Source organism: Fistularia commersonii, chromosome 16 (assembly GCF_037954325.1).
Source record: "Fistularia commersonii isolate RoL2024-O1a breed Wild chromosome 16, RoL_Fcom_v1.0, whole genome shotgun sequence".
NCBI classification, from domain to species: Eukaryota; Metazoa; Chordata; class Actinopteri; order Syngnathiformes; family Fistulariidae; genus Fistularia; species Fistularia commersonii.
The window spans coordinates 8,777,460-8,802,543 of NC_141299.1; the positions used below are offsets into that span (position 1 = coordinate 8,777,460).

General features: G+C 40.2%; 1 protein-coding gene across 1 annotated transcript in view; it reads left to right on the forward strand.

The window, feature by feature from the left end:
* The window catches only part of LOC147225806 (uncharacterized protein C1orf21 homolog), a 25,939-nt gene extending 1,760 nt beyond the window's left edge, over window positions 1-24,179 (forward strand). Inside the window, exons 2-6 of the mRNA XM_086161425.1 lie at window positions 12,457-12,586; window positions 19,411-19,496; window positions 20,192-20,259; window positions 20,806-20,866; window positions 22,707-24,179. Coding sequence (XP_086017551.1) covers window positions 12,496-12,586; window positions 19,411-19,496; window positions 20,192-20,259; window positions 20,806-20,866; window positions 22,707-22,748 — 348 coding nt within the window. The 5' untranslated portion in view covers window positions 12,457-12,495 and the 3' untranslated portion in view covers window positions 22,749-24,179. The remainder of the gene's footprint in view (window positions 1-12,456; window positions 12,587-19,410; window positions 19,497-20,191; window positions 20,260-20,805; window positions 20,867-22,706) is intronic.
* The last annotated feature ends 905 nt before the right edge of the window (window positions 24,180-25,084 follow it).

Consider the following 25,084-nt stretch of genomic DNA (forward strand, 5'->3'; position numbering starts at 1 on the left):
CCTGTTAATGCTGTAACAGTGCTTAGAGCTGTCAGATGGGAAGAGGTGGTCTATACTGCAGGGCAGAAAACACAGGGTCAGCACACGCACGGTCCCTCGGGGGACTTGTGTATCTCTGACCGGCCTCCTGGCTGATCAGCTTGTATTCCAGACTCAAATAACGACGCTCGAGCAGCAAATGTTGAAAGCTCAGTGGTTTCCTTTTCATAGTGTTGTTGGCTTATGTGTGTATATTTACGCGTGTGTGTCTGCATTGCGGTCTATCAGCAGGCTGTATGCCTGTCTGTGGTCCGATTGCTCACCCTTTGAGTCATCGGGGCTCGGCTGTGCCATCTTTATCCCCATCCATGCGTTCTGTGCTTGTGTCTCTCACTGTACACGCATCTCTGTGCATACATTGCCATGTGTATGTTCAAAGTCCAACTGCAATTGGGCATGAAGGTAGGTTCCACATCAAATTTAGCTGTTTTAGCCTTTTCATACATTCTCACTTCTGTGTTCACCCATCTTATCACAGTTTTCCTAGCACACACAATTCATCTGTTTCCCATCTTAAGATAAAATGCCCCTCTGATAGAATCTCTCTGTCCATTCCTTCAAAGTTACAGCAACGCAAATGAAAACGAAGAAAAACGCATGTATGAAATGTAAAGAGGGTGAAATAACTTTGAACAACCCAGTAGTCTTGAATCCTCTAATATTTAGTGTTTAATGTGCGGTTTCTTTGTTGCTTCAATAAGGTACATTTCCCTCCTATGACAGCTGTGACTTTCCATCTCATTTTATTCTTTTAATCCTGTGCAGCAACACAATAGTGTTTTTTTTCATCTTCAATTTCTTTTTCCTTTCTTGTGACACCAGTTGCTTTTTTGCATTGAAAATTGCATTGCAGGATTAATTAAATTCAAGCAATGCTGATACAACTTGATAAATGAACATTAATATGAACTGACACTGCAGGTACGGTTGTGATGAATGTTGTATTGTTTTACACCAGCAGCCAGTAAAATCAGCCAAGTGATATGGGTTTCCTTCACCTGTGGCCTTTGTTTTGTGAGATTGATGTGTATCTTATGAAACATAGATGTTATTGATTTCATGGCTGCAAAACCACATCACTTAAAGCAAAAAAAAATGAGCCACACGGATAAAATTCAAATAAGACTCCTCCAATGTTTGCTTTTGAGGAAGAAGAACTGCAATCTCTTAAAAAATCATGCCCAGTCATAATCTGTGCAAAATTGATAGAAATGGGGAAAAAAAGAACCCTTTTTAGGTGGTTTCTTGTTGATGCCATCCCAGAAATGTGGCAAACCATGACCTTAGAGTCAAGGCACATAATGAACAACATTATAGAGTACTATGACTATCTCGAGTTGATAATGAATTAAGTTTGTATGGGCGTTTTTGCAGAGAATAGAAAAGTACACAGTTCCCACAGGATGTAGTCGCCACTGTTTCCAACTTACATTTTTTTCTGATTCAATTGCAGTAAATTGTTTTAGTGCTGGAATTGCTGCATTATGATAATTTGTCTTCATCAGGTCCAGACAGGCAAACCTTTTTAAAAATGCTTGTTTTCTGAATCACCCCAGCAATCCGCTGGTGCGAACAATAGCGCTATGGAGTCAATGTGTGAACAATCATGGCAATAAATGTTGTAAAGAACACCAAAAACACTGTGAAATTTCTTTCAAGCTTAAATCAGATATAAAAGGTAAACATTTAAGTAAATAAGAGGGAAATGAGCTTAGAGCAACATAAACTGCAAAGATGCTGGTTTGTGCAGTGACCCAGTTGGAATGCAACAAACTTGGCTCCATGTAAGGGGAGGTTCCCTAATAATATTAGTCATGATTTTTAATTTCAGATAATTGTGTTCCAATGGTAGCATTTAATTTGTGATAAAATAGGCTTTTAAATCCTACACACTTGTCCTTTATCTCAGTGTCTCTATTTCAGCCAAATTTCCTGGGGAGACTGTTGTGAGTATACATCCATTTCCTACATCACTACTACTGGAACCAATCCTAATTGACAAGGTTTCCACCACATTGTCCATGGTGATGACACTGAAATGACATCAAGTTGGCTATATTTGTCCTGGTTTGGATAGTAAATAAAGCGATGATGAGCCTACTGAATGAAAGGTTTCTTTGTGCTGGTAAAGCATGTTTTGCATCCAAAAGAATGATTGTGGATCTCACTTCAGCCACATTTAAATATGAAACACTCACTCATCTGCAGCTTATTGGTGAAGCGCTAATACACTTCAGTGTATTTTTGTACACACACATACATACACACAATGACGTTTGTCATTTATCCTGCAGCCAGGGTTTCAGTTACACATAGACTGATATATAATGCTCCAACGAGATGAATTTGAAAGAATACGAATGCATGTAGCTTGTTGACTTGTTAGCATTACAGGTGGGTTTGGATGACAAACTGAACATGTTTGACCTTATGCTGTTGGTTTGCAAAAAAAATCAAATTTAAGTGTCAGTTAAGTCTCTAAACACAGTAGTGAGTACATTCATTGCTCCTAGATTGATTTGTTTTCTTCCCCCAGTTATTACAATGAATGAATACTAATACCAGTATCCTTTTTATTTGGGAGAAAATCTAGACAGATTTGGATGATTTTATATTCGGCTGCCATAATGTAACTATTTTGATTCATTTATCTTGAAGGAAAGTCGTCCAAATTCTCTCCAAGCATCTTAAATGATCCTCTTATAAAACATGCTGCAAAGGTTTTTGTAATACAAATTACAATCGAGCACTTAACCCCCATCCCTGTCATTTGCTCCAGTTCAATGTCAGTCACAACGTGGCTAAATCCCTTCAGTTTCTCTTCCGTCATGACCAACAAATCAGGCATTACCTCACAGTGGTCTCAGATAGTAATGTTCTCTTTCCTCATTACTTCGAAGAGCAGAGGGGCAACTCTTGCTCTCTCAGGGATTTTGTCTGCTCTTAAGCCCCAGGAATACAATCTCCTGCCACTTCTGTGTCACAGGGTAGGTATTTTTTCTCCAACCAAGGCTGTACCTGTAGAAATAATCCGTTTTTGTTGTGTATTACCTGCACTAAGACGTTGTCCAACACTCCTACAGGAATATTTGGCTTGATATTGATTTAACTGTAAATTGAATAATTTGATATTATTTTTAAAAACAAAAACAAAAAGTGACTGCCTTGAGAAGGATTAGTAAACATACTGATTCACCTCAGGTTTTGTGATTTTCTGAGTGAAGTAAAATTTGGAAAAAAAAAGGGTAAAACCACCTTTTCAATTTTTAAGTTCTTAAGGTACCTGTCTTCTAAAATATTCAAATTTGGAGCTTGGTTTTGTAATTAAAAAAACAAAACAAAACAAAGAGCCTCGTAAATGAGCAAAAACGGCATTTGGTTCCCTGTGCACTAGTGTGCATTTGTTTCTGCAGTCAGATGACCCACCAATTTCAGATGTCCTCTTTAGCAGGAAGTTGTTTGTGCCTTTCATACGCCTGTTTGAACATGGAAGACCATAAGTAAAGACACCAACCTCCCGTCAAAATGCTTTGAATGCCGCAACTTTGTTCTGTAGACGCTTTCCCCATGTATAGAATGTGTCTCAATGTCAATCACAGGGCAAAACTGGTTTCACCCAACAGAGCAAAGTAGTTAGTCTATTCCCCCCCGAGCCGAAAGCCTTATTCGCTCTGGATGTTTTTACACTGACCTTTTTTGTGACTTTTTTGTGACTTAGGTTTGCTCATAATTACAAAAGCAGATGTCAAAAGTGCCAGAATTAGGAGCTGTTTTCTTTTGACCTGAAACGGCAGTTTGGGTCCAGGTCTAACTACCTTGGTATGGTTTGTAGAAACGTCTTCTACAACATTTGTAAGTCGCTTTGGATTAAAGCGTCTGCCAAATGACTGTAGTGTAATGTCCTTTGGATGTCAAGGCTCAAATTCAGACAGGGTATGGAAACCCTATTAACAACAGAAGAACAACTATTGTGAGAAAATTTAAAATCAGAATGTGGATGTTTTCACTGTTTTTTTTCTCCATACTGTAATAACAGCTAAATAGAGCAGAACAACAAGACAGTACATATATCTTATTCACCTATAAGCTTTTTCGACCTATCCAGTTCCCCATCTTCTATACCACTTCTACCCCTACCCCCTACGACACTCCCCTTTCCAATCCAATCACTTTCTGAGGACAAACTAATTAACCTTTTCATAGACAAACAAGTTTATAGTAACTTTTCAAATCATACCAGAAAAAAAGACAGTGTTGACAGTGACGATAAAGACCATAGTGGCAATGAACAAGTGCTCAGACTGGATTGAAGACTCTTATTCCAGACATTTACCTGGCTGCATAACAGTGGGTACAAACAAAAAAAAAATTCCCCTTTTTTTCTTGTAAGTACAATTTTTTGCTGTTGCATTGTGATGTGTGTGTGTATAATAATGATAATTATAATATATATATATATGTATAATAATTATTATTATTTTGAATTAGTTGACACAAGGCTATATACCTTTCAAATGAGTGTCTATATTTATAAGTGACTCCATCCTTATATGAAGGGCAGTTTGATACTTGGAAAGACTTGTGATTTTGCAGTGCACTCTCATTAAACAGGGACAGCGGGCATGAACAAGACATACACTTTTAAGCAACACCACACCACTCAAGAGAAGCTGTCCACCACTTTGTGTGTGTTGGCAGGGCTTCCTTGGCTTGTCAGGCTGATGGACTGCTTAAACTGGGACAAGGAGCGAGGTGCAGCATTTGCTGCCTGACTAGAGTAAATATTATGGTGCCTTGGCCCCAGGAGTTGTACTGAAACTCTGCTGTCATAGTAAAAGTAAAGATTCACGGGACACACTGGAGCACACAGCGGCGTGTCCTCTGACCACTCTAAGTATGCCATTTTTGTTCTTTCTGAGCAAATATATGTTTAAACATTGCATGTCAGACATTAGTGGGTGGCACTGTATTTTGTTCTGGACTGGGGTTGAAAGACAGTCAGCTATTACTCTACCATCTCTGAATCCCGGTCTGGCCTCTGGCAAACTTCCATTTGGCTTTTATAGGAAATTGAGGACAACAAAAGCTAAATTGGTCCTAGTGTCAGACCTGCTGACTCACTATCACACCATCCAGGCTTACTAATAAAATACTATGGAAGCCTGCCCTTGACTAATTTTTGTGTTTATTTTTTGTGAGGTGGTGTGACACATGAATCAAGATTGGACGTTACTGTATCAATATTTACCCTCTTGATATTACCATGGTTGTATCTCTGCTGTGCCTCATTAATTTTGCATCACCTTTTAGTTTTTTTTACACATGAAGCCACATGGCTATTATTTCTTACCTTGACATTGAGGTTTCACATAACAGTTGGGTTCTAAAGTAATGTGAGAGGGAGTTGTGCTAATTAACCATTTTTAATTATTTTATTTTCAAACATTAGCATTGATGTCAGACATTGTCTTATTTTCCCTCATCATCTCAAGTAAATGGTCAACATGCAAAGCTGTGCTGATAAAGAGTTTTTGATATAATTTTGTCCATCAACCATTGTAGCTGTTTCATCTGGCAACCCTCTCCCTTTTCATTTTCCCTCCTCAACCAATCAAATCATCTACATTTATAGCAGAAATCATGATCAATTGTGCTGTATTTATGGATTCATTAAATATTCTACAAATGAATTCATACTGTGAAATATTGAACTCTCCAATATTGTACTTTTTCAAAGATTGTATATATTATCTTAAGATAATATATACAGTGGAATACTTTCCATCTTAAAACCTTACAATCACAGCGTTAACCCTGTAATATAACCATGATATTTGGCTGACTAGTATGTGCTGGTTATTAGGATTCAATGTTTTGTAACATTTTGAATCACGATACTAACTGATTGGTTCATGGAATTTAATGTTTTATTAATATTGAGCACATAATCTGCCAGTTTTTGTGGCATCCTAAGGGTTCTTATCGCAATCCAAAAACATTTTGCAGGTAAAATGAAGACTTCAAATTGTCTGTAAGAGTGAATGAAATGGGTGAATGTTGAATATCTCAGTATGTGGCTTTATGATGGACTGATGTCCGGTCCGGGATGAACCTTGTTTTTTGCCTGATGTGGGATTGACTCCAGAGCCCTTGATGGACACTGTATCTAATCCTTCGTAGGCTTTTTTTTCTTTTTAAAGCGTTGTACTATTGCGTTGTACTAACTTAACTCAGAAAGTTGGCTTGTAGTAGTTCATGTTCCACTTGCAATCTCAGTTTGTTTTTGTTGTATATGACACATGTGGACGCCTTTGGCCACTTAGGTAGATATGATACATAAATTCATACTGAAATATAGGGTGTGTAAATCTTGTCATTCATTCTTTCCCAGATAACCAAGTTCTGCCCCAGACCCGCAGATCTTAGATCTGCTGCATATAGAAGGCATGATGAAGAAAAAGGAGAACCTTTGTGCTTCCAGCCAACCAATGACCGGCAGCTTAGAGTCTCTTTGTGGCCCCGAACGCAGCTGAAACCTTTACTTCCTTTTCCAGATTTTCAAATGTCCTTTTTTTTACTGGGAAGCTGAATAACAGTCAGGGCCTCCACAGCCTTTATGAAGAAAGCTGATAAATGCTGAGCCAAATAAAACCTGCCCAGAGAATAACCAGTTACATGCCTTCTGACATGCCTTCTAACATTTCTCTCTAGTATTTTAGTTCTTTTTTGATTTTTGCTCAGCCAGTTTTTCAAGATCTGCTGTGGCTTATGCTACCAGTAGTACAAGCCCAGTTTCAGAGACGTTTGCGCTACACACTACTCGGCCTGTGTGCACGGCGCGTGTTTATACAAGCATGTACACTCACATCTCCTTCCACTTCTTTTGAGTTCCTCCTTTGACAAACTGATATGTAAAGGAGGCCTATTCACTCAACTGAGACTAGGTCACGTCTCCTCTAGGTATGCAGACACAGGTAACTCCCGCGTGTTTACCAAAGTGCATTCTCATTTAGAGATTGGTTACTTGCCATGTTTTAAGAATGTCTCAGCGTGTCCTTAAAAAACTGGCAGTCTGCTTTGTAGCTGAAGCTGATATTGTTTGTAATATTTAACCTTCTTTGCTGGATAAAATATTGACGCATGGCTTTCCTCCAAACTATCCAAATGTAAACATTGGTAGAAATGTACAAGACCTGCTCGATGACATAATTGCATTTTTTTTTTAAATCTCTAAACCACTACTTTTTTTGGCAACAATACTAAGGATAATGTTAAGCATCTGGAGTGAGTGCATGGATCCTGCAGTGAATGTGTGCCAGTTTGCACTCTAATCCCTCTCAGACATCGAGTGTTTATTAGATCAAGTCGGCTGTGTGTGTATATGTGTCTGAGTGTGTAACCAGAGACGCTTGTCGTGAAGGTCTACGCTTTCTTGCCAGGCTTAAGCTTGCCCCATTGACACACTTCAGCATGTATAGCAGCGGGCCACTGCCAAAGTATCTCAGCCTCAGCTGTCTTGTGGGTTAAATCTACATCGAGCAACGCCCCGCTGTGGTCCTGCATGAGGCACCAAGCAGCACGCTTGGTAGACACCCAGGCCCGGCCATTTAACTCCTGCTGGAGTATCTTGAACACTCAGCCACTTTAGACGTATTCATATAATAATTATAATGTATTGTTTATTAATTCCTCATGGGGAAATTCATTAACTCATCACAGAGGAACCATGAGTAGTAGACTGCCGTCGGCGGGGGAACAGTTCAGCGTCTTGCTGAACAACACCTCAACACACAAGTAGGAGCCCGGAATCGAACCAGCAATGTTCGGTTCTTAAGATGATTCATATAAGCATATAAGCATTTAAAAGGAAAAAATTTTCTCTCCCTGTTTTGATTATGATGTACAACTTTGCTGTCTAAATATCTACTAAGTCTTAAATAGGAACATTGGTTTCATTTTATTGCTTTTTGCATGACTGCGAGCAGTCATGATCCAGACTGATGGAATACATGACGTGATAAAGTTTTGAAAAGAATTGATTGTATCAATTTTTCTCATATGGCATTGATTTTGAGAGTTTTTGAATTTTTTGAGTGATCTTTTTAATTCACTTGAATATCACTGAATGCAACAGTGCAAAGCTTTTAGTCAAACAACCTCATCAAGGTTTAGCTTAAGAATACACTTTTATTTTTAACTTTCAGCACTTTGCTTATGTATATGTTTCATATAATAACATCAACCCTTCCTGTGCTTTATTTATAAGAGTATTTGGCTTCATAATTGTCAGCCTACTAGCAGTGGCTCATACATAAAACCCATTTAATAGCAGCTTGGCTTACAGATTCACACAGCCTAGCATTATGCCTGCACACAATAGCTCTCAGGACTGCGAAGTCTATTTTTAGCTGCTCCCACTCACAAACTGATGTTTCAATACATACAAATCAAAGCAAACAGATTCTCCTCAAACACTGGAGACCCTTTAAAACGTAATACTATCTTAATGGTATCATATTTACCCAAACGGTGGCTCCAGTGGTTTCGCTAGGGAATCTCCCTGATCTTCTAATCTAAAGTCCACCGCAGCTTTACACTAATTGCCCAAGAGAACGGACTGTCTCTGCTTTTTTCATTCTTCTGCTTCCCCCCTCTCTTTCTATTTCTCTCTCTCTCTCTTGCTTTCTCTGTCGCTGGCTCAGCCTTTATGTCTCTTGGTCCCAGTGCTAGCAGATTAGTGAAATTCTCCCTGGCAGTAGCATTTTCAGGTGCACTTCTCAACCCCTTGCATATGCTAAGCAACTCTGTCAAGAGAGAGATAATGCTAAATGTGATGATTTTGGGAAATTGGCCTCCAGTGTGTCTGTGGTATTGGACCTGAGATGTCATTAAGATCTTCTAGCTGACGGCTGTAAGTTTGATTTTTCTGTCAGTGAGAGTGTGAACCAAAATTGAGTAATTCCTCTGAGGTGTCCCAGACTGCTTGGAGGTGGTGGGCGATAAGCCCCTCTCTTGACTCGACTTCGCACTTTGGCAACAGGTGACACCACGCACCTAATGGCATTCATCTTCTGTTGAGTGCCAGCCTCTTTTGTCTTCGGGGCCTTTAAGAAACTTACGAGAAATCTCTACTTGAGCTCGAGGGACTTTTAGTTTTAAACAATGAAAGCTGATGAGATCCATCTAGTACTGAAATTACACATAAATGCTCATTCAATCCCATTTGCCCAATGGCTATTTTCAAACTGATTTGAATGCAAATGATGTCATGTAAAGCCTTATCTCGAGGGTGCAATCGCGTATTGCGTTGTGTTAGTCACATTCCTGCTCTAGGATGTTTAATTAAGATGACTTCAGGTTGCATTAGGGATTTGCCAGTAGATCAACCTAGGTTGGGAACCAAGTGATTAAACTTTGCTTGGAAGCTGTAAACACATGCATTCTTGTTAAATTGATCTGATCCATTTATTTATTTTTACCTGCATAGATTTTCATTTGATTTGTAGATCTGTCTTAGGATGACTTGGAAAATTTGGAAAGCGTTTGTCACTGTCCCATAGATGATGGGCAAATGAGAATCAGAAATGCCCCAAGTGAGATTGAGCAGGTCAGACCAATTGAGGCGCACCTGCATATACCTCTATCCCACCTTTTTCTCCGACCAGATATATTTCCATGTATTAAGTAGTGAAAGAAAAATAACAAGTCCATTTAATCTCCCATGATTGCAGAGACAACATGTCCTTCCTTTAATAAGACTCAAATACATCCTTCAAGGACAGTCAATGCACATGCTCAGGTAAAAGTTTAAACTGTGAAAAGACATAGTTTTTTCTAAATCAAACAAGCCAATCTGTTGAATGACTTACTTAGACAACTTTAGAAAGGTATTAAACTAAAAGTGAGAATATATTAATTGGCTCTCAACTCATAGCCAAACCTGATTTATCAGTTTATTATTTATTGCACCTGTCCTTGGCTTATTACAAGCTGCATCATTTTAGGGAGAAAATAATTCAGATTCTGATCAGTCTGCTGATATTCTTTCCATAATCCATGTACTATCCGCAAAATGTTTTAGATCTGTAAAGATGACAAAAAATGAAATAATGCAAAATGTGTTTTATCCTTTGTAATTTTTACTACAGAACCTGCTAATCATTTTAACATAAAGGTATCAGAGACCACGTCATATAGACTTTCCAACAAGACAACGTTGATGGTTGATGTTAAATCAATTATTGGATTTAGAAACCTGCATAATTACATATATTACACATCACCCTAGTTTTTTCCACTTTGACTTTATTTCATTTTTTCTCAACAATTTGGAGATGATACCATCTGCATCATACATTCTGTTGTGGATGGTTAATTTTAGAAATTCTAACTATCACAGCCTATGTCCAACCAAATGTCAGCGTTCGGCTAGGCAGCTGAAGAATATTGCTAATTCCATAGCATATTCGAACAGTATGGATTTTTAATCTTGACATCCTATCGCCCTAAGTATATAGTGATGCAGAGTAATCTGTTCAAAGCTATTAAAGTTGTCTTTAATATCTTTAATAACTCCACTTGTGGTGGAGTTGTTTGTATTTTCTCTCTTGGAATTGTTACAGCCTTGTCAAGTTTTCTAAATCTCAGGGACTTGATGAGCATTCAGTGCTATTACCAGTCATCAGTGATGCTTCCAATTATTTTAATCCTAGTTGCAATCATACTAATATAGGCTCAATAACTCAAACTCTCCACACAATAGCCATTCACTGCACACCTGGTGCTTTGTGCATCTAGGGAGATGGAGACTTTGGCCTGCTGTCAGCTTCAAACGTTCTGAATATCTCTGAAGGAGGTAGGAACAGCACTTGGCGCTCTTTTGATGCTCTGCTCTCAACTTCCTCTCAAGCCTCATCTTTCCCACCTTTTTTCCACCCTTCACCGCTGTTCACCATTATTTTACCTCCTCTTCATGACACCCCCCTCTCATCTGTGAGCCAGTGCAGCGCATTATGTATTGCAAGTGCTTAGATTTTGAATCCGGCATCTGTCAGATAGGCCTGTCAATGACAGCATATGTCATGTGTGAGTGACATGGAGACAGTCCGTATTCTAATGTGTCTGACAGTGCAAGTGTTTGACTGACAGTGCAGTTCACACATTCATGTCAGTTGTCCTGCAGGGTAAGACGGTTTCACTTTTTGCTTCTGTGAATAATAATGAAGTGTTGAGTGTATTGTGTAACTGCCCTTATGTGCCATTAGGGTTTTAAGGCACTTCAGAATGGTGGGTTTAGACAAATGTGAAGCTTTCAAACCAACTGAAAGGATGAGGCTATTAACTTCATCCATCTCCAGTAATTTCTTTTCTGTTTTCCAAGAGACTATAATCAATGTTGATGTGTGTGTGTGTGTGTGTGTGTGTGTGTGTGTGTGTGTGCCTGCCTGCCTGCCTGCCTGCCTGCCTGCCTGCCTGCGTGCGTGCGTGCGTGCGTGCGTGCGTGCGTGCGTGCGTGCGTGCGTGCGTGCGTGCGTGCGTGCGTGTGTTTGTGTATATATCTACTTTACCTATCAAGCTTAATTAATTTTATGCTAAGGCATTCAAACATAAAAATAATCCTGCATCAAATAATCCATCCAGTAAAAAATACCTACAATTCACTAAGTAAATCCAGGTTTTATGTTGTAAATTCTGTTATAAATTCTATAGCATGATTTGATTTTACACCTAATGGGTGGCATGGTGGCGCAGTGGTTAGCGCCTCGGCCTCACAGCACGAAGGACTCTGTTCCAATTCCGACAAGGGGACCTTTCTGTGCTGAGTTTGCATGTTCTCCCTGTTTCTGCGTGGGTTTCCTCTGGTTTCCTCCCACAGTCCAAAAACATGCAGCAGGTTAATTGGGAAAATTGCACTGAATGAGTGAATGAATGGTTGTTTGTCTATATATGCGGCTGTATGGAAAAGTTACATTTACATTTTTACATTTAGTTGCTGTTGGAGTTCATGATGGGATTGACGCTTTAAGAGTGCTGTAATCAGTATACTGAATTGCATGTTATATTTGTTTATACAATAAAATCAGCCCTTTTCTTTAATATTAACACACTGGGCTGCCCACCCCCTTTTGCTCTCCGTGTGCAATGTGAGTAAGGATGTAGTTTGGCCCGAAAAACATTCTTCTTTGAAGTAATAAAACTCACATAAATGATTGCTACTATTTTTGATACAGTTGTTGAAAGCAATGTGATATAACAAGTCATGAGTAGAAGTATTTAAAATATCCCTGCTTCAAAGTCACATACAGGATGAATTTTCACTTTTAAAAGCGGTCTACTTCTCTAAAAAAAATGTACTCTTTGTGAGAAGTGGTGTGTATAAGAACAGAACAACTCATTCCTCTCTCTGCTCATGTGCAGGTGAGAGTGCGATGAGGAGAGGATTCAGAGTGTGAGGCCATGGGCTGCACCTCGGCCAAGCAGGTGTCGGCCGTGCCCAATGACGAGGAGGGACGCGGCAAGGCCTACAGCAATGGAGACCTCTTCACTGGTCAGTTTATAAACACACTCACACACTCACACACACACACACGCACACGCATAAAGATGTCAATAAAATCTTAGCAGCTCCATTTCACTCTATTAATTGCTGAGCATATACCCCTATCCGGCCTCACAATATTTTCTCTTCATTAGCTCACGGTCCTCTGGCAGTGTTAACCTCTACTTCTCAGGTTATAACTGTCAACAAAACAATTTTGTTGTAGTCATCCCTGTCAACAGTCTGCTTGTGCAATCGGTTAGTGAGACTGCAGTGTACTGCTGTGCCAGCTGAGGTGTTGCATGTCAAGAGAGGGAGAAATGGATGAAAATGAAAGCAAAAGTAGGCTGAGGGAAAAACAGAGAAATGACAACGCAGATGATAAAATAGACTTGAAAACATGAGAGGACGCAGAAATCACTTACATAAAAAGCTCAAACAATATGATAACAGAACATTATCTTAACATTAGTCATTTGTGAACCTTTTATCATTTTATATGGACCAACATGGATTATTGAGTACATGTACACAGCATCACAACAGACTGTGTTAGGCAGAGAGAGGGGAAAAAAATGTTCTTTTTTTTTTTTTTTAAGATTGTACAGACACCATTCTAATAGAAAGCCAGGATGAGCGGTAACATCCATTCTGGCATATTTCGGATTCTGCTCATTTTCCTAAGCTCTAAAGGTTGCATTCAGAGCAAGGATTGGGGCAAATTTAACCTAGTGATCTGGACTAATGGACAGTAGCTGTTTTCATCACACAGGCGCAATGTCTCTGGCACTGGAGATCAGTCAAAGTCATCACTGAAGTGACACATGGCTTATAGGTTTTCATATGGCTGCTTGTTTTGTAAGGATTTTAGCATCTTGTGGGACTTGAAATTGAAATAATGGGGAAGAAATTCACGTGCAGCAGGTGCAGTTCTTTACCTAGAACTTGAAGTGCTAACAGTCAGAATATAGTCTAGAAATACAGTAGATGCAAAACTAAAAAGTATTTTTTTGAAATTGCAGTATGTTGTGAGTAAATATATATATTTTTTCATGGCACATAATGCCCTAATGCTGCTTCTTTGAATTTGCTTAATATTAAAATATTCTGCAACCAAGGCTTTACATGTACAGTAAATGCAATAAAGTGTCACCCGGGTGTGCCTTTCCTGGCCCTTTATGACAGATGTTGACATCATCTGTTCATCAGCTAAACAAACTGCTTTTTATACAGAAGGGCCACAACAACAGGACAAAAATTTGGACAGTGCTGTAAATACAGGGTTGTGCCATGTTTAAGAATTCCATCCTGATATCAGTGACATGGGGAACATATCCCTGTTCTATAGCAAATTTACTCCAACTTACTACAGTGCTGGAGGATCTTGGTGAATTGCAATGAATATGAGTGTCAACTGCAGTCCTTGCTGTTGAGAAATTAGAGACAGATATAAATGTGGAAACTGGAGAGAGTGAGATGATGATTGGTCGAGGGATTAACAGCGATTAAGAATTAGGAGCAACACTCCGGTGGAACAGCATGCTGGCGGATGGATGTAGCAGATGATGATCGACATGACCCCCCCCCCCCCCCCCAATCCTTCCCAACAACCACATTCTCTCGCTCACTCACAGCAATGTTGTTCTTTGACCTGGTGCTCTTTCCGGTCCCTCTGACATCACGAGCTGCAACCCCCTCGATCTTACCCCTATCTTCTTCTTTTGAGAAGCATCAGAACAACGCAAAAGATGAGCGAACAAGGGAAATGGGACGAGTGGATTTTGTTCTTAGTGAGAGAGGAAGGGAGAACTGCGTGTGCATTGACGTTGTTGCTGCCTTCTTTTTTTTTTTCCCTTTCTCTCCTCCGCCGTGTTTAGCCTGCCGCTTCCCTCCTTCGGCTCAAGGCCTCCTTCGACTTCCCTTCCTCCTTCTCTCTATTTTGGGTCTCACTGCTCTCCTCCGCCTCCCCTCTCTTCCTGTCTCCATCCCCCCGTGTTTCATCTCTCCAACTCTTTTCCACTCATCTCTGGCACAACATTAGGTCAGAACCTTGTGTCCTCTCACCCCCTTACTCCCTCTTCCTCCCATCCTATCCCTTGCACACTCTGTCACTCTGGAAGAAGTGAATCCAGAGTGCTGGCTGCAAGACCAGACTACTGTTCATGCATGTCACCGAGTGTGGCATGGAAGATAGTAGGGCCTGCTGACCTGGATAGTGTGGATTAGTTATCCATGCCCCTCTTCTCTTCATCTTATCTTTATCCGCTATTACCTTGTTGCTTCGACATGTTTCAGCTCTCTGACTCCTCTCTCTATTCGTCTTATATGCTGCATAGTACTTTTCCGTATAACTCAGCGTCCTTTCCAACCCCAGTCAAGCTGGCTCACAGCATCCGGTGTACTTCCCATGATCAAGCCAGAAAAGAATCAGTAAGCCTGCCCACACTCATAACCTCAGCGTTTGCCATGTTCACTCCTGTATGTATTTATGTTTTGCAACCTCGTCTTATTCGCACTCATCCGTCTCTAGCACACTGTCAGACAGTGTGTGTGTGTGTGTGTGTGTGTGTGTGTGTGTGTGTGTGTGTGTGTGTGTGTGTGTGTGTGTGTGTGTGTGTGTGTGTGTGTGTGTGTGTGTGTGGGAGACAGAGCGAGGGAGAGAGAGTGTGTGAGTCTGTGAGTGAGTACAAGTGTGATTTTGTGTGTGTGTGTGTGTGTGTGTGTGTGTGTGTGTGTGTGTGTGTGTGTGTGTGTGTGTGTGAAATTTACTGGTTACTCTCTCTGTGAGACTCTGGCCACTAACACTAATCCCCCCACCCCCTTGCCTGCTCCCGCACAATAACCGGAAAAGGCTGAGCTCCATTACACAAACACTGGAGGACGACGGCGGAAAATAGCAACACTCTCCACAACATCATGCCATTGATGTCTGTAATAATCACAGTCAGAATAGATTGGATTGGAGATAGTGTTTGAATATGTGTGTACTTGCAAACGGGTTCTATAACATTTGTGCAGTGGCATGTTGATATTACTGTTTACTGTAGCTGTTGTATGATTTGAGGCAATAAGTCAACGGAGTGGTTTAAGGGCCAACTGTTGACTGTGTCCCTGTGTCATTTGTACTGTTTTTCCTCTGTTGGAAATATGACTCAAATGCAGTAAAAAAAACAAAACAAAAAAAAACACATAGTGCCTAGTTACAGCACTGATAGGATTTCAGTGGTTTAAAGCAAGTATACGTCCTCCCTGAAGGTCAAAAAGATACATGTTAATTGTCAAAATATTTGTAAATGAATAAACATTAATTTCACATCACACACACAACCTTTAGGAAACAGTCGGTCCCCGGCAGATACTGCAGTTACAGCAAAACCACAGCTTAAATGTTTCTGAGAGACACTTGAATGTGGAAAAGGAGATGAATTGTTATGCATTGGATACGCATCATATTTCATATTTCTGATCGTAATCTTTGAATCAAAACAAGCACTTTGTGAGCTCAAGTGTTTTGCCTTGGTGTCTCATGCAATCACTTGACTTTGATATTCCTGCTGTGCTGAATTTTATATCAATATGTAGCAAACATGTTGTTCTTTTATTTGTGTATTTCCTGCAAATTCAGAACATGAAGGGGGTGAAATTGTCCTGACTAAAGTAAAGGCAAGTGATGCTCACTAACAAGAACAGACTTAAGGGAAATGAGATGCAACAATACATTTGATAGAAAAGATGGGGCTAATGTTTTTCATGAAAAGCTGAAATCACAGCTGTGTCATCAGCATGAAGCCCAGACATCCGTTGGTTTCTCACACAAAATCAAAAGCTTCTACTGCAAAAACTGTTTTAATCATATTTTCTAATGTCTCTGTCCTTAAGAATTATACTGACTATACTCTGAGACCTGGTGCATCAGGTGGCTCCATGAGAATCTGACAGCCTAATGTTTTTTTTTTTTGTATTTGCTTGATGTTTGCATCAAAGCAACAATTTTCTTGGCATTTTCTTGACGACTATGTAAAAGGAATGTGCGTGTGCAAGCATGTGTCTTTGGAGGCGTGATCAGGTGTAAATGTCATGGCTTGACCGGGAGGACACGCAGCAGGAATGACAGAGTGCATAGCCACAGGAAAGGCAGACCTGCTCAGCCTGTGATAGAGGACACACGCACAAAAACACACACACATGCTATTTAAATGGCACACACATGAACCTGTAATGAACCCACATAAACAGAAAGATACTGAATCACAAACAGAACGCCCTTTAAAAAGAAAAAAAAAACTTAACATCTGCGCCATGAGTCATAGCACCTTAAGGTCAGAACGAAGCTGTGTTCTCTAATCAAGGAAGAGAGAGAAAGTCCACGTCACAAAATAGGGGCTTCTCAAAATAGCCCCCACGTTTTATCTTCCTGTCTCACAGGACCCCTCCCTCATTCCCACAGCATAACCAGCATCGGCATGACAAACCTCTCTTGTCATTTCTTGTGACTTCATCACAAGTATATGCTGTTACGGCCTGACCTGTTTTTGATCCTGTTCAAGGTGACGTACAGTTTGTGACGTGATGGCTGCGACGTTGATAGGTGATTGGTTGATTTTGATCTGTCTCTAATTGTCACATTAAGCTCAGTTCAACCAATTCAGGCTGTCATATTACAGTTCACCCAGATTGTACAATGACATTTGTTTCAAGTTGCAGTTTGGAAAATAGTCTTTTCACACCCTCCTATTCATCCATCCTCAGATTAGGTGCAGATTATTTTACTCAAAATTCATTGCCCTTTTTTATATGCAAGACAGTGGAGGTAATGTCTCACAATTCTGTTTCCTGCTGCAGCTCTGTATGTGCTGCAGAGCAGGTATTTGTTCAGTGAGCCTGTGTATTGTTATCAAACCATGTGTGCCGGCATGTGCAGACAGGAGCCGCTTTGCTCCAACTTGTTTACATTCCTGGGACAAACAACAGAATAGAAGTGAGCGTTTGGTCCTCTCATCTCTGGTAAGGTCTACCGGCTTTCACACCTTCTTTTCTCTTCCAAGGTCTTTCAAATGATCAGCGTTTATCTGGCTTTTAGAGCCACTGTAATTGCACATATGGGATTAATGTCAACAGGGGTGAGCACCAAAAGGTTGAAACACACAGGTGAGCCAGGTATGAGCAGAGGGTGGAGGAAACCCTTTTGCTGGGTACAAAGTCACAAACAAACTCAGACAGGGTGCTGATAGAGCGCGGGCAAATTTCAGTGTGACACAGATAAGGCCAGAAATCAGTTTATGAGAGTGTGTGTAAATCACTTCTGGGGTACTTTATCAGTTAATGACCGAAAAGCAGGAAGTCAGCAGAAAGGCAGAGGAGTGGACTAAGCTGCTCTTGGTTAGGCGGGGTTCAGTCTATTATTAAGGTTCTGCTGTGTGTTGACTTTTTGAACATAATATTAGACTCCATCACCACCAGACTCGTGGAGTTATGTGTGATTAAAATACATGTCATTTTGTTTTCCAACATCTCTAAACTACCTTATTCAATGTGGGATTTGAAGCAGATTCTCTGCTTTTTTAGTATTTGAATGTTGAGCTTAAAATGTCCATGTTGTGGCCTTGAAATAAACCACAATGCAACAAATACTGTATAACAAATGATTTATACCAACATGCTATCTTTTAATATTTGATCATATAGTGCTGTGCAATACACTTAAATACTGTATATAGTGTATCTATTCTAATAATCACCTGTAGGTTTGATATCTGAATGATATTTGAGACATCCAAAAGTAATTTAAAATGAAAAAATATTCTAATATGATACACATTTCTTGATAGCATTTAGCATGAATATGATGAACATGGATTGTATTACATTGTTTTACGTGTGTGTGTGTGTGTGTGTGTGTGTGTGCATATTAGCATAGCATATTTTACAACACATATGGATCTTGAAAAAGGGCTTCCCAATGTTTTTTCAACCCCCCCCCCACATGAAAACAGATCATCACTATATCTAAGCTTTTTTCTTCTTCTCTTGCTTTTAAAATGTCATTGCTCTGTATTTAAGACCTAATGGAATAAAACTGTTCAGTCTAAAGTAGGAAAATTGTTTTTCAGATGTCGTCAGTTATTAAAGCTCTTATGGGTTTGCTTTTGTGGGAGTAAGATGTACTTACTGTATTTAAAAATGGCATTAATATTAATGTTTGTGATTTAAGCAATTCAGTATCTGCAATCTGTAAGTGATTAGTATGCAGGGCGTGCAGCATGGTGCTGGAACTGCAGCCGCAGTCACAGGAAGATGTTACTAGTCCTGCCACCATGGAGCTTGTTTTAAGTGTCCAAAGTGTCAAATTTTATCGTGTGAGCTCAAACTTTCTCTACTGATCTTTAATCCCCTGCAGCCTGGTTCTTCATATCTACGCTCTCTCTTATCTTTTTCATTCATGTCTCTTCTGTGTCACCTGTTGCTTCATATACATAATACCTGTTATCGCTTCCTCATCTTTATTGTGTTTTCCCCAGATGAGTTGTTGTAGCCAAAACAGAGCAAAGACTTCTGTTGTTCCTCAGATGTCACTCTCACCATATAAAACTAGGTTTTAGGTATCTTCCCCAGACCATTTATCATATAAATCGATACAAAAGTTGTTGGTGTGTGAATGTGATGCCATACAGCAGAGCATATGTGACAAAGTTTAGTTAATTGAGCCATTCAGCTGATATTGACCAAGATGAACGAAAGCACCCTGGACACTTTGCGCTGGACAGTGTTTGTTTGTTTTTCTCTCCCCCATCTCCTTTAATTATGTTTTCTTGCCTTCAAACCTCTCTCCTCAGATGAATACAAGATGAAGGGAGTGGAGGAGGTGAAGTACATGAGAGGGGATGAAAACCGGGTGAATGCGCGAAACCAGGAGAACCTGGTAAGAGACGCACACCCACCTTCTGACAAGCTGTAATGACAGCTCATTAGGTCAAGGGAACCAGCTAATGTTTGTGTCTAAAGGCAGCCCTATCAGCCTCCTCATTCAGTGCCCTGCGCACACCGTGGTGCCTCACGCAGGTCGATAAAGCATTGCTTGAGGAATGAGGGGTCTGATTACTTTGACTCCTCCAGAAAGCATTTAGGTCTTCAATTCTACTGTGAGACACTTTATGAGGGGAATCATTTTATGAGTCCAAAGCTCTTGATGTAATTTGAACTGCATGCTTTGTTGCATATTTATTATAAAATGTTAAGATTGGCATTCATAAGAATGGAAAATGTCCACAGGGACCAGCAGTATGAGTGGGAAATTATTTCAGAATATTCTTTTTTTTTCCCAAATTTTTAATATACATACATATATATTTTAATTTATATCTTTAAGGTTATTCCCTGCCCTTTATTTGCCAAATGCCAAATCGTTGCTTTTTTTTTCCCTACAGAACAACACACAGCATACTAACCTGGGGGTAGTACTCATAGTGAACCCAGCATTGCTTTCCCTTTCACCCGCCAGCCAGTGTTGTAGTCGCTAAGCAGCTTACAAACAGTCTTGTGTTTTCATGTGTGAGTTTTTTTTTCCTCTTTTTTCCTGATTAATGAGAACAAATGGGTTGTGAATCTGTCTTTCAGGAGAAAAGTAATGTGCAGCACAGGGGCAAGCCGCAGAAAGAGGTGGCCTCAGCAAACATCAAGTCTAAGTAAGTGTCCATAAGCACTTATTATACAGGAAAAAATGTCAAAAAAATGTACTGGTAATGAAGGGTTGTGTGGCATGGCATAATATAAATACCACTGTGAAATTCGCAGCATGGTACCATGGTGCAATAATTGAGTAGAACAGTGTCTTAGTTTTCTAAAATGTTTCACAATTTGGTCCTCATACAGTTGATTTTTCTTCCACAAACCATCTAGTTTTTCAATGCAGTGCATTCAAATGTATTACCAACTGATAACTAGAGAGAGTTTTAGTTTGGATGAGCAACTAAGTTTTCAGTTTTATTCAGAAGTTATTCACATTATTCCACAACGTTCCAATTTCTAACACCTCAATGAGGTTTGTGTGCTGTGTGTTTGTATGTGTGTCGAGGGGTGTAATGGAAAATTCTCATGATGTATTTGTTGCTTCCCCTGTTCTCGGCTCCATCCACCGATTTCCTCTCCCCCTCCTTTTCGCTTTTCTATATTTCTTTTCTCTCTCTCTCTCTCTCTCTCTCTCTCTCTCTCCCACCCTCTCTCCCTCTCAGTATTCACACGTCAGAGAGCCAGCAAGAATTCTTCAGGATGCTGGATGAGAAGATTGAGAAGGTGCGGGTTTGCTTTTGTGGGATCTTATGCGTTTTTCATAAGCAGAATTAGCCTCGGGGCTTTAAAAGAAAAAGCTTGATCTCAACTTTGAAAGAGACAAACTGTAAAAGAACCTCCAGTACAAGTTCACCCTGTATGTTTGCAGGGATAATGTTCTTTGAAGCATTTCAGTGTGAAATAAAATAAGATTAGTTGCTGTAATTTCATCTCTGGATGGAGATTTCCTGAAAAGTATTATCCTCACTTTTGTTGAATTCTATTCTATACAAATATCAGTAATCGTAATTATTCATGTCTAATTGCTGTTCTCATGTATAAAATGAATTTAGGGTGAACACCCCTTTCAGGGATCTGCAGAACGCTGTAGCTGAATCAAAACTATTTATAAATGTCCGGGTCTTTCAAAGCTAACAAAAAACAGCAGCGCTTAACTGGATATTCTAATGCGAGGCAGTTAGTTTTCATTGTCCGGGTGAGGTAGCCTGTGTTTTAAAACCTTTTATGGGAGACAGAATGGAGAGTTAGACAGGCAGTTAGAAAGATGCGAGCTCTGGAGAGGCTGGGAAACAGCTCTTTATCTGTACAGTGGAAACAGAACCAACGTCCATCTGTCAGCACTTACCTGCCTGATCCAGCGCTGTCAATGCAACTAGCTTTTTATTTTGTACCAATTTTTCCCTACTACGACTACTTCAATTTTGTTCATAAAGCAGGCGGGCAATGCAGTGGCATTTTCCCTTAGTGTAAACAATTCTCACCCTATTGTCATGAGATTGTGCCTGCAGTAGAAGTTTAATTTGACTGGTCGTCATATATGTTGTTCAGGCTTGTATTCATTTGTGGAGCCACACTATTATGTCTTGACTAAATATATAACTGGTTCAAATCAAATATGCGCCTTGCAGCCAGACAGTCAGCCATGACACAGCAGGTTCCAAACCAGCAGCACTCCCAACAAAGATGCACTAGTTGTGAAACAGTAGAAATTATAGACAATTTGAACCACTGAAAGACAAAACAAAATCCCAAACTAGGAGACTCATTAAGTCCATGAAGTTTTAAAGATCATTCAGCAGCTCCATGTTTCTTATAGACATAACTTTTTTGTCCCTCTCATCTTCTCAGTAGTTATACATTTGTACAAAACATGTTAGAGCCACTGAGAGCGACGGGACCTTTTATCTGAAATGCATGACTGATATCCCTGCTCATCCATGCCGCTCGGACAACACAACACAACACAACACAACACAACACAACACAACACAACACAACACAACACAACACAACACAACACAACACAACACAACACAACACAACACAACACAACACAACACAACACAACACAACACAACACAACACAACTGTCTTCCACATGTGAATTCCAGTTCTGTTTCATGAAGGCTGGTTGGGAAGTGGAGCCACACGTTAAAAGCATTACTGCTGTGTAACAGGTTCATGACTCAAAAGGCTGAATACGCTGCATCACAAAAAGACAAAAATATAATTTTTCAAATTTTGCACTACATTTGTAAAAGGATTAATGACCCTTGAGAGGCAGTTACATGAACAGGATGTGCAAAATGAAAGGTCAAGACTGGTTCAAGTCATAGTCACGACCTCACAGACGGTATTGCATTATGGTCTTTTTTTTTTTGTCTGCATCATTCCTAAATTTCCTTTTCATTTCTCTAAGGTGGTGGAAAGTTTGGGCAAAAATTGTCACATTTTATTCAGCCACTCATAGTAGATGGTTATTGAGTTTCATTTATGGTATAAATTATTGGGGGAAAAAAAGAAACTCAATCGTAATCCAACCTCCCTTGCTCTTTTTTCACAGGGGAGAGACTACTGTTCGGAGGAGGAGGAAGATGGGACATAGCACTGATGCCCCCAGAATTCACCCCAACAGAGAGCCTCACAAAGTGTGTGTGTGTGCGCGCGTGTGTGTGCGTACGTTTGTGCTTACGTGTTATAAAGAGACCGAGTTGAATCAGTGTTTTACCCTTGGGGGCATTGGCATGACAGGACACTATGTGTTGTGTGCACGCGTGGGATTTTCAACATATGGCAAAGATAGTATTTTAAAAGGCGAGTGAAAGCTTATAAGTGAGAGAAAGTGGGTGAGTGAATGGATTAAAGGACATTTTCTTCAGAGACTGCAGCCCTCCTCCCACAGTGCCTCATCCCTTCAGCCCCCTTAGTGGATGGACGGAGGTGGTGGAGCAGTGAAGCAACACACAGATAAAGGAGAAAGTGCGAAATGAAGGAGGACAAGAGGACAGATTTAAGGACTTGCCTCATTCTGGTCTGACTGGGTAACTTCATCCTGCAGGACAGCTACTCCTCATCCTCCCATCTGTCCACCCACACTGGTCTGTCTCACTCCTGTCCATTACTGAATAATAAACCCTCTCGATATGGAGGACCAGCGGATGTGTGGAGAGCTGAGAGGTGGACAAGAAAGGAGGCCTTGGGAGAGAAAACTGTTGTGAAACCTCCTTCGGATCCACGCTTAATGTTTTGGCCTTATTGTCTACCTACACACTGTACGGTAGGCTGGCCTGGCCTGTGAGGGGCTGAGAGGATGGGCAGAGGGCAGGTCAGGTTAAGTGAAGAAGAAAGAGGTAAATTTTGTGCTATTTTAATAAGAGAGTAAGGAGTGAGTCGGTGATTTAGAAACTCAAAACCCCTCCTGCCTTCTGAAGTCAAGGACCATTTTTTTAAAGATTCTGTTCTGTTGTTTGCTTATATTTGCCCCCTTTTATGACATCATTTGTTCATTTTTTTTTCCTCTTGGCCTCTAATAGAGTATTATCTTCATCAGTGTCATTATCTTCAATCTCTTCACCACAGCAGGCAGAATGAAGCTGCGTAATGTCTCAGCCCCATCCAAATGACATAGTACCACAGCAGCACATCCCAACTGGCAAAAATACATGCACACGCATTCACAGAGACATCCGTAAACATGTGGCAGAATGTTCTGATTTCAGTACATGTGTGTATTTATTTACCACAAAAATAGTCACAGGTATCGCTGAATCTCATCCATTTCACCAGCAGACTTTGATGTGCATTGTTTAAGTTTTCCATCAACCTGCGTTATCCTTCATTTCGGTGTTCACACACACACACACACAGACACACACACACACACACACACACACAGAGTGGGGCTTTGTAGCAGCAAGCTGAGCTAGGCCGAGCTCAAGCTTGTGTGATTGCGTGGAGACTCAGCATTTTTCAGCATCTTTACTGGAAACTCCCTGTTGTATTATTTGGATACTTTTTTTCTATTAAAAATAAAAACAGAAGCTTATAATGGTGTGTATGTGCTTCTTAGTAATTGAGTAATGGACTGGCGTCATGCTGGCTGTGGACTCAGGATTGTGAAGTCATTGTATTTTGCCATGGTCATGCTGCCTGCAGCCTTGCAGTCAGAGCACACACACTCACACCACCATCAGCACTGTAGTTGAGTTGGCTAGTGGGTCCAAGGTCCTCATTATTAAAAAACAGATGAGAACGTATGCTATTGGCTAGAAATATTTATTGTGTTTGAATTTTACAGATGTTCCCAGTCACATTCTTGGAAAATCCATTGAGCTAAATAAGAATGACTTGAAAGACGACTATTCAGATAAATCATCACAGATAAAAACGTTTAACAGGGACATGGATTCAGAATAGGATCACTCATAGTTGTCATAATGCCTTATGGTGTCTTTCCGTATCAAGATGTCTAATTCACACCGAATTAAGAGGCTAGCTGATTGTTATTTGCGTTTTTTTTCTCTTGTAGCTTTGATATCTAATCTAATTAGCTGAAGGTGTATATGAGCTGTCTAAACATAGGTTTTCATCTATAACAGTAATACCTGTTACTGCTTACAAAAACTGGGGTTTGTCCTCTATTACTCTCTGACTTTTAAATCTCACTATATGCTGTAACAGTGAGATTTGGAGACAGAAAGGTGTGAGGGACCCCCATTAGTCCCATGGTCTTCACCTACCCTCCATCAAGGAATGTTGCATTCATTAGATTCATTTTGTATTCATATGGACGTGAGGAGAATGTTCCCTCATAGAAGGACTGTTGCTGTGAGCTAAACCAACTGACCAGCAACTCCTCTCTCAGTTGGCTGGTCTTGGCAGATATATAGGTGTGGCAGTTAATGTGTAGATTCGGTTGTGTGAAATAATTAGGTTGCATCG